At 32.5% G+C, this 15,727-nt stretch overlaps 1 protein-coding gene across 15 annotated transcripts in view; it reads right to left on the bottom strand.

The window, feature by feature from the left end:
• The window catches only part of GPHN (gephyrin), a 633,256-nt gene that overhangs the window by 282,528 nt on the left and 335,001 nt on the right, over positions 1–15,727 (bottom strand). For all 15 annotated transcript variants that reach the window (XM_058739364.1, XM_058739365.1, XM_058739368.1 and 12 more), the window contains one exon: positions 2,360–2,454. In XM_058739364.1, coding sequence (XP_058595347.1) covers positions 2,360–2,454 — 95 coding nt within the window. The remainder of the gene's footprint in view (positions 1–2,359; positions 2,455–15,727) is intronic.

Raw genomic sequence — 15,727 nt, 5'->3', positions numbered from 1 at the left:
AGAAAATGAAAACAAAAAAGATGTTAAGTAGCTAGTAAGTAGTAGAGTCAGAACTGAACCCAAGCAGTCTGGCTTCAGAGATGATGCTCTTAACTATTACTTGATACTATCTTGTAACTAAGTTGTTGTAAGTTACAAGTTGTATAACTTGAGTTTATTTAGTTAATCAAATAGATAAAAACCATTTTAAGCAGATTTAGAAATTTAAAAAATTATTTTTATTTAATGCTGTTTTCTAGAGATAAAAAAATAGGAAGGCAAGGCAACAACTTGTATTACTTTACCTTGAAAAAAATTATATAGAATGAGCATGAAACACTGATTTATCAACAATAATCATAATAATAAACATTCTTTGAGTACTCACTATGTGTCAGAAGTTGTTTTGGGGTCTGAGGATGTAAAAATGAATGTGATAAAGCTCCTGTTCTTAAGGATTTTATACAAATTAGGTAATACAGTCAAATAAGTATATAATTACAATATAGCATGTGCTATAACAGAAGCATGTACAAAGCCCAAAGTACATACAAGGTAACAATGATATAAGAAAGGAAACATCAATATAATCATGGCTGTTTTAAGACAGTAATATTTTTAAAAGGCCTTGAAAAAAGGCCTTGCTCACAAAAAATGAACAGTTAGGAAAATATTCCACAATTTTTTATGCATGATACACACAGACTACTATCTCTGTTTTAAACTTGTAAATAAACTCTCCATTAAATAAGCAATGAACAGAAAGAAAAGCAAGTAGAATCTGTTACCATCCTGTGTAGTTATTTTAATTTTCAAAGCCTTCAGCATAAAGACGATAGGCTTATTCCAAAGTACTTAGAATCACCTCCTGCTGATTAAATTTCTACTCACTCAATAGTCCAGTGCTCAGGAATTATGTGGATTCAGAAGGTAGAAGAGGAATTAATCCAGAAAAATCTTTCAATAAGACGGAAAGTGATATTTCTATACTGGATAAAAAAAGCTATGTTGAACTTAAAGAGTTACCTTAACAGTTGAAAAGAACAAGTTCTCCAAGTAAACTCTGGGATCCTTAAGGTGAGGATTATGCCTTATTTTTCTTTCTATCCTTAGTATCCCTAATGGTTAATACAGGGCTTGGCAAATAGAGCATTATTATTTCTGCTCAGATTTTTATTATAAAAGAATCAACAAGAGATGAAGTTTAATTTTTTCTTGACCATACTCCTTGTATGCCAACAAAATGTTCTTTTATGTCCAAAGGCCACTGCTTAATTCCACAGAGAAAAGGGATCAATGTGACCCTTGACCTCAGAAATGTAGATATGGTTAAAAAAAGAACAGCTTAAAAGAATCAATGCAAATTCCTTAAAGATCAGCATGGACTTTTAAATTTACAATTTCTACATGCTACTATAATTCTTTTTTGCTCTTACTGAAATTAAATGTTATAGTACATGTGACAGCAAAGAGAATATAGTAACTAATGACCCATTCACATTTCCCTGTAGCTGTGCTTCAAGTAACTGCCATTAATGGGATATAAACCCTGTCTAAGTAACAGAAAGGACATTACGATTCATATTCCATGTGTTACAGTTACATAGATATATTTAGTTTTGTATTCATATTGTACACAGGATGAATAAATGGCTATACATGATGATTATGAATCCCTAAATTATAATGTTGTCGTGTATTTTTAGATTGCTCAGAGATCAACTGTCTATTAATCAATGGTCATTAAGTCAACAGGTTCTCACTAAGTTGATACTTCTGTCTTTAACTTAAATGATGTATGCTGTCCTCATTAAAGAAGATTTTAATCTAAGTTACTAAAACAATAACAAATAACTAAAACATCAGAGAGAAAGGATGTCAACATCTATGTCAACAAAGGCACAGTTTTAAATATACTAACTTAAAACACTAATATTAATTTAGCTTTTTATGACCACACATAAATATGCCTATTTAAAAATTTCTAACATATGAGAATAACTTACTGAAAAAAAAATTCTGTTTACTGTTATTAAATTAGCATTTAATGACAATTAATGAATATTAATTGATGATTACAAATAATCACATACAAAAATAATTTTACATCTTAATAAACTGCACTCTTCTCTGGGTCAGGATTGACAACTTTTAGCATAATCTAATATTTTCTAAAAGTTTAAAGATAATATGTGAAAAAAAAACTTGAAGGAAACTGGTTAAGATTTATCTAGACAGGATACTAAGACTCTTAACTCTGGGGGGAAAAAGGGAGCAAATTTAAGTGTTATTGGCTAAAGTTTCTTATATTAATCAGACTATTGTAGTGATTAGTGGTATGGAATTAATTTTCTTTGCAACATGTTGGTGACTTTCTTACCTAGAGAGCATGCCCAGAGGTGTAACATTAAGTGATCCCATCAGCATTGCCAGGGCCATCCCTGGCGCTTCCCGTTCTATTACTTCTTTTGTGGCCTGTAATTAAAGATTAAATAGCAAACTGAGTGAAATAAGCCAAAAAGAAGGAATGCAGAGTAGTAAAGTTAACTTAAAAATAATTATAAATCATGCTTTCTATAAACCATACTTTGTAGTTTCCCAAACATTGTATTTATTGAGACTCAGTTCTTTGGGACCTCTGAATAAAAGCTGACAACCAGGACATCCAGGGAACTTTTATATATTAGCAGACCTTTCTTATTTCTTATAATTCAGAGGTATTTGATGCAAGTCTCATCTAAAAACCTAAATTTTAAAATGAAATCTCAGATTGTTATAATAGCTCAATGATTTTCACAGTGCAAGAAATCTGGGTATTTTTCTTTGTCTATTACACATGAAATAATTAATCCCTAAAACCTGAGATCATTTTGTTTCTGTCCTAGCTCTATGATTTTATGATACAATTAAAAGGAACTCAGGAAGTACCAAGTTAACTTTCTCATGTTTTGGGTAGAAGAAAAACTAAATTTACCATCTTTCATATTTTCAATATAAATTATCTTGGTATTTTTAAAAACAATTAATGGAGTGATAGGTTTTAACTATACAATAGATGCTTTAAGATAGGGCATTTTTAAGACTGTGTAGTTAAACCTAAAGTGAATTAGACAGGAAAATTTCACTTTCTAAAGGTCAAAGTAGATACATATTTATCATATTGTGATGGTAAAGATATGTTTAACGCTCAAAGTTGGGAGTGAAATAAATGACTAAATGTATTCTTAATCCTGTTCCTACATATGAAGTAATTTATAGTAATTGGGAGCAATACAGGAATAAAGTTTGCAAAATAAACTATTCCAGTACAGAAGAAGAAAGGCAAATGAAATAAAAGATAAATTATGGAGGAATATAGAGAAAGATTATTTTTTTAATATTTTATTAGAAGTAGAGGGATAGTACTAAATCAGATTGTAGCTCTGGCAAAATTTAGGTCGAGAACTTGGCAAAATAATTGAACTGTATCAGGTATGTGTTAGATGCTGGTTGATGTTATAAATAAACTTTTAAGTTGCACAAAGTTATTTAATCCCTTATAATTATATAGAATAAAGCATTACCAGAATTGATGTGATCTACTAGTCCACTGAATCCCAGCATAATGTGATATCTAACAATGGCAGAATTTTAAAGGAAAATTAACACTACCATAATGTCTTTCAATAAAACCTGCCTTAAAAATAGAGGGCCAGCAGGCAGGAGAAAAGGAAATTCTTAAATTCCTAAGTTTGGGAGTTAATTACTTTTATTTAAATATATAGCTAAAATAATGCCAAGCTAGCATTATCCAGAATCTATCCTTGGTTTTCCAAACTCAGCTTTCTAGTATGATTCTGAGGTCTCCTGATAAGAAACACTATTTCCATGTGATAAACTGCTTTATTGATGTTTGTAACCTTTACTTAGAGACTGTAAATCTTAGAGTCTTAAAAATCAAGTATGTCATATTACTGAGAACAATCTTAAAAGAATTCTTTGGACAGGGCTAACATTTACTTCACCATCTGCTTGAAAAAGTCACATAAACAGTGTTCAACATTTAATGAATTTGGGATCCATATAAAGATGATGTACTCCAAAGTATAGTAGCATACGTTATTTAAGGACAAAGGAAGAAAATATTAAAATAGCTGAGAAGTCTTTCACTTAAACAGATACCTCAAAAACATTTATCTATCCACGCAACAAATATTTATTAAGCATCTAATATGCCCTAGGTAGTATTCTAGAATTGATGTTACAGTAGTGAATAAAACAAACTTCTAAAAGTGTGTAAATTCACCGTCACCTACCACATGAAAAACCTGATTGACAAATTGTAAATGAGAACTATCTACAAGAGATGTAATTCACTAATTTTTATAGATTCTCTAAAACCACTGGATTTGGCTGGACCACAGTGGTCTACCTACAGTGCCTCTTCTTACTTTTCTAAGAATTGTTTTACTATGTGCAACTGGATCCAATGAAATGGCTCAGTGAAACTCGTATTTATATTAGGAAGTATTTAAGGCCATCATATACCACTTTGCACTGTGATCCTCTTTAGGAGGAGCTATATGAGAAACTTTCTCTCAAGTGTCATACTTAGGAATGGGTACTCCCCTGGGCTACCATTTTTTGTTTGTTTGTTTGTTTTTAATTATGATGCTTATGAATCAGTTACCCTTGAGAAGAGTCAAATCTGTGTATCCTTTTTACTAGGGAACACAACCTAATTTCATCTTATTTTTCCTTTCCTTATTTTCCCACATTTATTCTATTAAAAGGTCTATTTTTGTTTCATGTATTTGGGCAAACCATCCTAAATATCTTTTCAGAGTATTAATAAATATATGGATGATGAATGGATGGATGAATAAACGTATTCTTTACACAGAGGTCTTCATCTTTTTCTAAATGTAATTTAGGGAGGACAATTAATGGTGAAGCTGTCTAGATAATCTGGGCCTCCAGACACAAATTTTGCTTGTTTTAGAACATAAAAGAAAAACAGATACTTTGGTGATGCCACTAAAAGGCACTGGTGTCTACAGTGGTGAGTGCAGAAGTGTCACACTCTTTCTAGGACTAAACACAAAATAGCATTTTTGATTGGATATATACATTTTTTATCATTCTCTTGTTGAACAAAAATGAAACCAATGAAAAGAATGATAACAATATCAATTTCTGAATACTTTGAAGGATGCGTATATATATATATATATATATATATATATACACACATATATATGCATACATACACACAAGATATTTCTAAATAACACACAGAACAGTCCTTTTTTTATATCTATATCAAATATTATCTTTTCCATAAAACATTAGAGCCCTTCTATTTCCTTTTGTATTTTCTCTTCCTCTAAAGCTGTTTAGTATAGCAGAAAGATCACCATCTGTGAAGTCAGACAATGCCACAACAGTTACAGTTCATGAGAGTAAGAGCTGGATGTATTGCAGCACCTAGGACAGTGCTCAACATATAGTATGTGTACTCAATAAATATTTGTTGAATAAAAGAATGAATAAATGAACCAATATAGGTTTGAAACCCGGCTTTATCACATAGTTGCTCTGTGAATTAGAACAAAATATTTAACCTCTTGGAGCTTCAGTGTACTTATGAATAAAATGGAGATAATAATGAAACATACCTACATCTTAGGAGAACTAAATGATACAAGTCAATAACCTAGCATAGAATAGGCATTCAATACATGGTAATTCTCTTTGTGCCTCTTCTTTCTAATCCACCTTACTTCCTTGCAGTTTTGATTGATTATACCAGTTAGAAAATAGGAAACACACAAAAATCCAGAAATGAAACCTAGAAACAGTGGTTGAGAAGCAAAGATGAGGGGAAAGAGAATGGAGAGCAAGAACCTAAATGTAAGAACACTGGCAAGTGGGAGGCAGGGAGCAGAATACTGAAATACTGGATCTAAAAGGAACAAGCAGCCAAATGAAGTGGGAGTTGGAAGGTGGACAAGAGAGCAAGAGCTGGGTAAAAACATCTATAAACCATAAATGAAAAGGTACAAGAAGGTGGTAAAGAGCAATGGAATAAAACTTAATTTAGAGGAAATGAGAAAATTCTGTCTAAATTAGTAGATCATAGAAACAGAAGAATGGTTTTAATAAGTGTAGCTTTATCTGTGCCTGTTAATGAGTAAGTAACAAGCATTCATTATCAATAGGCTATTCATAATGAATGGCAAAAAAGAATGCCATTAAAAGTTTGAAATTTTTTAATTAAATTGTTTCTAACTTTCTTATACATTATCTTTGTTTCCTTGAGCAATAGGAGAAGTTTATATTCCTACTTCACATATAACCTTTTCTGAACTAGTGGAGTCCAAAATAATGAGGTTTAATTGGATTTAGCCACTCTCTTTAAATAAAACATTTCATATTTAACTTCTTAATACTTTCTAAACTATGAAAGTTGCTAAATGCTTTCTAAACTATGAAACCACCTAGGGAAAACCACTTATTGTGATCTTTTTATCAAAGACACTTTTAAGACACATTAAAGTCAGAAAGTGCTTCATAGACTGTTCAAGTTGCAAAAAAAGGGTGTTATAAACAATAATTTTATAGCCCCGAGAACTTGCCAATGAAATTCAGATCCATTTTAATTTCACAGGAAGAACAATATCAAAAAATGTTATTGCTAACGGGCCATGTGGTTTAAATATGTACAGGACACATATTAGCTAAATGTAAATGTGCAGAAATTCCTTATACTCATGGTGACTGTGAAAAACCACTGAATATAGTGCTTTTCTTTATTTTTCTAGACATATTTTTATCAACAGAGCATAACCTACGTATTAATATCTATATGACTGTAATTTGACTATATAGATTTAACAAAATTTCCTAAGAATTACTGCAGTGCCCTCTGCTGATTAAATAGTCTTAAATAACAAAGAGTATCTTTAAAACTCTTTTTTTTTTTTTTAACGTTTATTTATTTATTTTGAGAGAGAGACAGCGCGAAGCCCTATGTGCAGCTTGGACCCATGAACCATGACATCATGACCTGAGCCGAACGAAACCAAGTGCTGGCACCTCAAAATCTGCATTTCTAACTAGTTTCTGGTTATGCTTGTGATACTGGTCAAAGGACCAACTTTGAAAAACACGTTACAGATGGAAGGAATGCGGTAGATTAATGATAATGTGTATCACCTGATCTAATTTTCATGCTCACCTGTATTCAACTTTGTAAAGTAGACTGAAATAAATATGAGGAGCCTTCATCAGAGCAAAATATAGACCTACTGAGGAGATAAATTAGGTAATAAATAGGCAGTTTAATGACAGCCAATTAAATTTACCCTACTTTATCAATTAAAGGGTAAACACATTAATTTTATTTTACACTTTAAAAAAGGGTTATAATAAACTAACAATTCAGTCTGCCTCTGTAAGTATCATATGGCACACAGAAGCTATCTTTAATATATTATTTTTCCTTAAGACTACACATGATGGATAAAAATTGTACATGACTAACTCCTAGATATTCAAGAAGGAGCACCAGCTACAAATCTACTCCTTTCTCCTTTCATTTAAGAGACAGAGCATAATGGAAGCAAGAGGGACATTATTCTAAAGGCAGCCTTGAATTTATTCTAATTGATTAAAATATTCACTTGCATAGTTTAATTTTTTATTAGTTGCAAATACTTTTCAACCAATCATAACACATCAGTGTATCATAACATGTGACTAAGTGGTTAAAGGCTACTGTTACAAAGGAGAAGCTGCAACCAGGGAATGAAGGTACTTATCTGAGTTTTATTTGGAAGAAACGATCTTATTTATATACTTCTTTAACTCAGAGTTTTTAGACTTCTTAAATATTTACATTTTCTTCCACTCCTAGAAGAGTGGAGATACTCTCATTTTGTTTTTCAGTTAAAGTTGTACAATGTTGAAGTAAGATCTGAGTATGATGAAAGATCAAAGGAGACAAAAAGCACACAAGAGTAAAAATTTAAGTACCACAGCAATGTCATCTTCCATCCCAATGAAGTGAGTATAAGATGCCAACAGCCCCACAGTTCAACTCAGTTCTCATTAAGTGTCACCAAGTTAACATATCACCAAGGTTTAAAGATAAGTATTTCTTATAACATGGCTCCCTAAAGCAAGCTAACCAGTTTATCTAGCTCAACAAAAGGATTTATTTTAACATTAGAGTAAAAATCAGTTTCTGGGCTACTGAGACAGTCTTCATCATGGGTAATTAAAAAATTTCCAAGTATTATTTTATGAAAAAATCTCACCTTGTTTGCTAACATTTAGATCCCAACCAAGTTATTAACCAATTTGAGAGTATATAGCAAATACTTCTTAACTTTACTTTTCTCTTTCCACAGTGAGTTATTTTTTCACATTAATTTCCTCCTTTATCTAAACATTAACTTGATAATCAAATTATCAAACAAAAATCAGGGAACTCAGATGATAAAATTATTTTTATAAGAGATTTTCATGAGAATACTTATCTTCATATTCCACTTATATAAATAGCACTACTTCACATCTCATTGCAGGAAAAGGTGAAAGACTAGTGATACTTCTATGGATTATTAGTATTTTTATATCTGGAATATACATTTATTCACTTTTGGCATTATGTAAAAGACAATAAATTTTTTTAAATTAAAAAAATTTTTTTAATGTTTATTTTTGAGAGAGAGAGAGAGAAAGAGAGAATGAGCAGGGGAGGGTCAGAGAGAGAGGGAGACAGAATCTGAAGCAGGCTCCAGGCTCTGAACTGTCAGCACAGAGCCTGATGCTGGGCTCGAAGCCACCAACCATGAGATCATGACTTGAGCCGAAGTCGGACACTCAACCGACTGAGCCACCCAGGGGCCCAAGAAAATAAAAGTTCTTTATGGTAGATACATAGTACATATGTCTTTCAATCTATATAGAAAAAAAAATGTTACTCATTCATGCTCCTTTTCAAAAGCTGATTGTGTACATAAGGGAAAATATCCTGTTTCTCAAATCTGAAGAAAAATGAAGTTGAAAGATGATACAATTTAAAATTGTACTATAAGGGGGCTGTCTGTTACTCAACAGGTGAGAATATAGCCCAGTCTCTGTATTCCACCTACTCTGGAGTTGTTTTTTGTTTGTTTGTTTGTTTTTTTAATGTGGTTAGAAGTGTACAATTTAAACAGAAACATAACAGCTGCCTAAAAAAAATCTATACATTGAATTTCCACTTTACTAATGATCACACATAATTACTTGGTATCCCTAAAGCAGTGCAAGTTTTAATATTTATATCACAGTGTAACTTTAGGCTATCCTTACACAATTGAGAATAAAAGAAACAAGCTCCTACTTCAGACCTATATGTACTGTTTGCAAATGGCTCACTGCCAATTGATTTTAGACAGTCTCAAACTTTGCTCTTTTGCCCTAAGGTATGATAATTCTCACTGTGGACTCTTTATAAAGTATCTACATTACGAACACATAATTATCATGTTTAAAGTTCTCTTTCTACAAAATTAGGTTCTCACAAAAATAGTCACATGGGATAAAGTGAGAGGAACAAGACATAGGTGAAGTCAAGGAACTGGGATGAGTGGAAGAACTGCTGAGAAGAGAGCGAAAACAGGTAAAAACAGTTCCTTTCTGTTTTAATTATCATTGTAAAGTGTTGTATTTTGTCATCTCATACCACCCTCAATTTTAAAATTAGCAGCCAACTGGGAAAGAAGAAAATGAGTAAGTCCTTCCTAAAAACAGAGTAATCCAATATTTCTGCTATTTTGAGATAAACTTAACTAAGTTCCATCAGTAAATATGAGAGAAAAATGTGTACATGTAAGTAATTGGAGCCTATGGCATGCTAGAGCTTGAATTAAACAACCTGCTCTACAGGTTTGCTCATCTAAAGATTGATTTTAAAGCTACTAACCTCTCATTTTATGATCGTCTCACTTTTTATTCATCACCTATAACCTAAGAGTCCTTCATTATTCACATAATAAGTGAATATCAGCTTATGTTTTTATTTTTATGCCTCTGGAAATTTATCTCTCAGTTTTCCATTTTTAAAAAGGGGTCATGATGTTTGTTACTCTTCTTATAAAACTAAAGTATTAACACTACAAAGTATTTTTAGCTAACTAAAAGGATGTCACAATATAATGCTAGTTATGATAACATACTCTACATTTAATTTATAATGCTCTGAAAAAAGCTTATTTCTCTACTACATTGGAGAGTTAAACGTGAATATCATTTAACCACATAATTCAATAGTAGAAATATTCACATCAGAAGTTTTTATTTATGTGCTTTTACAAAACTCCTACAGATATTCTCTATTTAAATAGTTAACATATTCCTATATTACATAATACAGAAGAGATTTATTACTTCTCTTTTGGTAAAATTCTATAACTAATCCAAAGCCACAGGGTAAATCAGTAGAAAACCTCAGAAAGGAACTCATACCTGTAGACTCCAATTCTGAACTTAATCCATTAATCATTATTATATGCTTTCAGTTTATAAGACATTGCACCCTATTCAGATTTAGGATTTTTTTCCTTTGCTTAAATACAATAAAACATATAAAATACTTAGTATCATTCCTAATACATACCAAGTGCTTAACAAATGTTGGATACAATTATTTGTACTAAGACACAAATCTGAAGTCATCTATGTTGTATAAGTTGTTGCTATAGTCAAAGCAATTATGAAAACTGAACAGTTCTATCAGAAACAGTGTAGAACAGAAGCTAGGAGATGAATATGTCTGTTTGTAATGTGTTTGAATGATCAAAAGATGTCTGACAAATGCAACATGCCAGCAACAATCTTTAAAACTTAATGAAGAACTGAGGTGCCTGGATGGTTCAGTCGGTTGAGTGTCCGACTTCAGCTCAGGTCATGATCTCGTGATCTGTGAGTTCGAGCCTGGCGTCGGGCTCTGTGCTGACAGCTCAGAGCCTGGAGCCTGCTTCGGATTCTGTGTCTCCCTCTCTCTCTGCCCCTCTCCCGCTCATGCTCTGTCTCTCTCTGCCAAAAATAAATACACATTAAAAAAATTAAAAAAAAAAATTTAATGAAGAATTCTCAGAGCAGTGGTTTTGAGGACACCAATTACCAGAAAGATAGCCTTGGACACTACCATAAATCTTTGGGAAAAGAATGTGCAAAGACTGAAAATATCCTTTGAAGGAAAAAGAACTAACAGCATCTCTTGATTTATGCTTTCACCCAAGTCCAATAGAAAACAGTAATGTAATTATGTACCTAAGCAAAGATGAAAAACTATGTCAGTAAATTTTATTAACTTAAATTTCACCAACGATCACACACTAAAACTTAAAGCTGTAAAAACAGTAGCTGTCAGGACAGGAATAAGACTCAGGATGGTGTAAAATAGAGTAACACAAAGAGGCAATGTTCCATTCACTTCAAGTTAATGCTCTGCTGCTCATCTTAAACACAGGGGTCTAAACATACTCATTTTATTATCTATCTATTTATTTATTTTAGAGAGAGTGCGACAGGGGAGAGGGGCAGAGGGAGTGAGAGAGAGAATTCCAAGCAGGCTCCATGCATGGAGCCTGACGCAGGGCTTGATTCCATGACCCTGGGATCATAACCTAAGCTGCAATCAATAGTCAGGTGTTAAATCAACTGAGCCACCCAGGTGCTCCTTAACATACTCATTTTAAATCAACCATTATTATACTTCACAGTAGAAAAGTTTACTTTTTAAGAGCCTCTACAAATACAAGAATGGATAAAAGTAATTTAGTGAGTTACAACCTAGGAGAACTATAAAAGGAAGAACACATTATTTACTAAATAAAATTGACATGTTAAATGAAATAAGGTCTTTATGTTTATTATATTGGAAGAAAAATCTCTTAACAAGAACTTAAAAATGATCAGAGGCTTAATTTTTAAAAACTGTTGTAAAAAGCAGTGCAGCTATCCTTTGTCACTGAAAAAGTATAAACACAGGAATGCAAAAAAGATCATAAATAGAAAAAAAATCTTGAAAATTACAGTTCTTATATATACTCTAATTTCAAATATGTGTATATAAAAGAAATATTTTTTTTCAATGAGATTCCTCCAAGGAATCATAATTTTTATACACACATGCACACACACACACACTTTTTTTTTTTTTGGTATGGAATATGGGGCTGATATCTATGAATCAGGATCTGTAATTTAAGCTCTGAGGACTGAGACTTTCAGAACATTCATACTATCATACTTAGAATAAGGTAGTTCGCTATCCAAATGAAGCCTGTGTGGTGTGGCCTCTTTAAAGATTGAGATTTAAGAGAAGTCAAATAGAGTTGACCATTGGGCAAAATAATTACACTTCGTAAGCTGAGAATAACGCATATGGGTGTGTGTACACATGTATACATGTCCTAAGGATTGGGATTGAAGTTGTCAAGTTAGGGCCATAGGAAACTGAATAGCTGACTTTATTAGGGCAGCTGGTAGACGTGAGGAAGAAGGTGGTTATATCTACTGGCACTAAACAAAGCCCGTCATCTAGTCAGAATGGGAAGAAAGGATTATCCTATTAACAGACACATGACACACATACCAACATACACACACTCCTGAGGCTGTTCATTTACAACCTTTCCTCTGTCAATGCTACCTTGATGCTCTAGTCCAATGATATGCTCTAGGAATTGTACCCTAAGTGTGGCTCAGGGTATGCAAGAGCCAAACCAAATTCACAAGAATCAACCAACAAAGGATATAAAAAATTCAGGCTTTTTTAAAAAAAAATTAAATTCAGGTTTTTAAAACAAACCTGAAGGATTTGGTAACCAAGCACTATTATTTTACATTAAGACAATTAGGAGATTTATTCAGGTCCTCTCCTCACATAAAAAACTGTCCAAGAGCAGAGGATGCCCAACGCAGGAACATTAAGTGGGGCAGGTGAAAACTGGCATTTTGCTCGAATCTGCAGTAGGAAAGGTAGACTTCAATACCTGACAGAATTTGCCTCTAGGGAAAGGACAGAAAACAAAGAAATAGGTGGGGATGTGGAGAACGGCAAGACTGGATTCTGTCATGTCCTGGTTTCCCAGGAGTTTTTTTTTCCCATAATGCAAGTTGCCCAGAAGCTACGAGACATTTTGCAATTTTCTCTGAATAATTTTCAGATAACACAGCTGTGTCAAATTCTGTATCTTTTTAAGCTTTTTATATTACAAAATGATGGGTTTATGTAAGGAATATTTTCCTTAATCTTCCTGACCTGGCTCTGATCAGCAGCAATGAAAAGAAAACATCAAAGAGAAACAGTAGTTGTTTAAACTTGGAAGGAATCAGGAAAAAAAGAATAAAATTATGATATAGTATTCATTTTCAGCATCTCAAAATAAACCTGGCCTAAATCAATCAGGGCAAATGTAGGTCTACTCTTAAAAGTTATTTATAAAAAAGGAGATTAAATCTGAGATGTTCTTGTGTCATTGAGAGATAGGTCAGAAAGCTAAGTAATAATTAATAGATATCAAAGATAATAGATATCAAAGATATCTATTATCTGTGAAAAGCAGTAAAGATTATTTAAGGCAAGGGACAAATAATAAGGTTTATTATCATAACTGAAAAGCAAGCTCAGAATTACTTAAGTGCTACCTCAGAACAATATGAGACACTATAATGTTTTGAGTGTAATATGATATTAGGTATGACTATGGGCATAAATCTTTATTTTATTTTATTTTGTATCTAGAATTGTTTTATTATTTATTTATTTATTTATTTATTTATTTATTTATTTATTTATTTTAATATATGAAATTTATTGTCAAATTGGTTTCCATACAACACCCAGTGCTCATCCCAAAAGATGCCCTATTCAATACCCATCACCTACTCTCCCCTCCCTCCCACCCCCCATCAACCCTCAGTTTTTAAGAGTCTCTTGGGCGTAAATCTTTAAAGATAAAAGGACACTGCTTTTGGTTAAACTGTAGATAACTGCAACCTGAGACTCAAAAATGAGTGAGTTTTCAATCTCGGTATATTAAGATCATTCTATAGGTTGGTTTCAGTTTTTCAGTTAAGTAGAACAGTGAAATTATTACAAATGAAAAGTAAAATTATTATGTGGGAGGAGCAAAGCTTTTAATATTATTTTTATGTTAAATATATGCTAATTTCATTATGTGATAAAAGATTTTAAGAAGTTGTTCCCCAAAACACAGAAGTGTAAAGGCATGTGCAGTAGAAAAATTGACAATACTGAATACATTAGAAAAGAAAATAATACAATGTGTAATTCAGTTTTGAAATATAATATCTTCATTCAAGAAAACACTTTAGAACTTTTCATGTAACCCATAAATTTAATAGGTACATGGCATCCTAGGATTTGATATATTGTCCTAATGAATACAGTCTTAAGTGTCTTCTCAGGCAACATTTTAGAACAAGTTTCTGTCTTATATTATGAACCTCAGAGTAGACACTTCACATATTTACAACACAAAATGAAAACCTATATAAAGTAATTTACAAAATAACTTTTTCAATACTTTGAAGATATTATTTTACTGTCTTATTCCAATGTTGTTTAAAGGCCTACTGTCATTCCTATAAGTGATCTTTTATTTATGGCTACTTTTAAGATCTTCTCTTTTATTTTGGTTTAGAAGTTTCACTTTTACATATTTATTTTATTTATCCTTCTCAATTTACACCATATCTTGAGGATGTGTGGTTTTATGTTTTTTCAGCAGTTCAGTAAATTTACAGCCATTACCTCTTGAATCATTGCCTTTCCTCCATTCTTTCCTTTTGGGGCTTTGGTGTCATGTGGTTTGGACCTTCTCACTTCTTCCTCCATACCTTATGTCTCATATTTACATAACATTTTGTCTCTATGTAGTTATTCCAATATGAGGTAATTTCCTCAGATACATGTTTCAGTATGCTAATACTTTCTTCTGCTGGTCTAATCTGCTGTTTCATCTTTTTACAGATTTAAAAATTTTAATGTATATTTTCTCATTTCTAGGAGTCCTATTTTCTCCGAAATTGCTTATTCAAAAATAATGATCTCTTGCAATGTCTTTATCTTTGTGCGTCTTTGTTCTTTTGAAGATTTCATCAGTAGGTTAAACATACACCCTGGCTTGTCAGGGACAGTTTGATATACTGCTGTTGTGTCTGCATCCTGTCTGGTCTAGCATTAGTCCTAAACAAAAGTTTCCCAGCGTGAAAAATGAATGATAATAGTCACCAAATTCTTAGCTATATTATATTTTGTATTGGACAGTTCTAGTAGTTGTCACATTTTTCAGTCCACCTATTGATTAATGGTTTTGTTGATATTCATTACTTGATCTTAATCTGTTAGAGTATGGCTGACCCAAACTGGGGAAAATTTCCTTTGGAGAAGATTTATTTCTGCTTCTACCTTTCATTAGAGAGTATGTTTAATCACTGACTGGTTCCACTTTAGCCTCCCACAAGGATCTCACAGTCTTAGGGAATTCCAGGCTTAATTTTACACAGGGTTTTTGTCCAAGCCTAAGTGTCTCACCAACAGCACAGTAGTATAGCCATCTGTCCTCAGGGCTTCTCCTCCCTTTGCAAAGTCCAGGCTTCCTACAGTTATGCTTCCTGCTCTCTGCTGCTTTGACCTTCAACTCATGGTATTTTGGGGGACACAATGAATCTAACGACTGACACT

Source organism: Neofelis nebulosa, chromosome 7 (genome assembly GCF_028018385.1).
Source record: "Neofelis nebulosa isolate mNeoNeb1 chromosome 7, mNeoNeb1.pri, whole genome shotgun sequence".
NCBI classification, from domain to species: Eukaryota; Metazoa; Chordata; class Mammalia; order Carnivora; family Felidae; genus Neofelis; species Neofelis nebulosa.
This window is presented reverse-complemented; position numbering and strand designations above follow the sequence as displayed.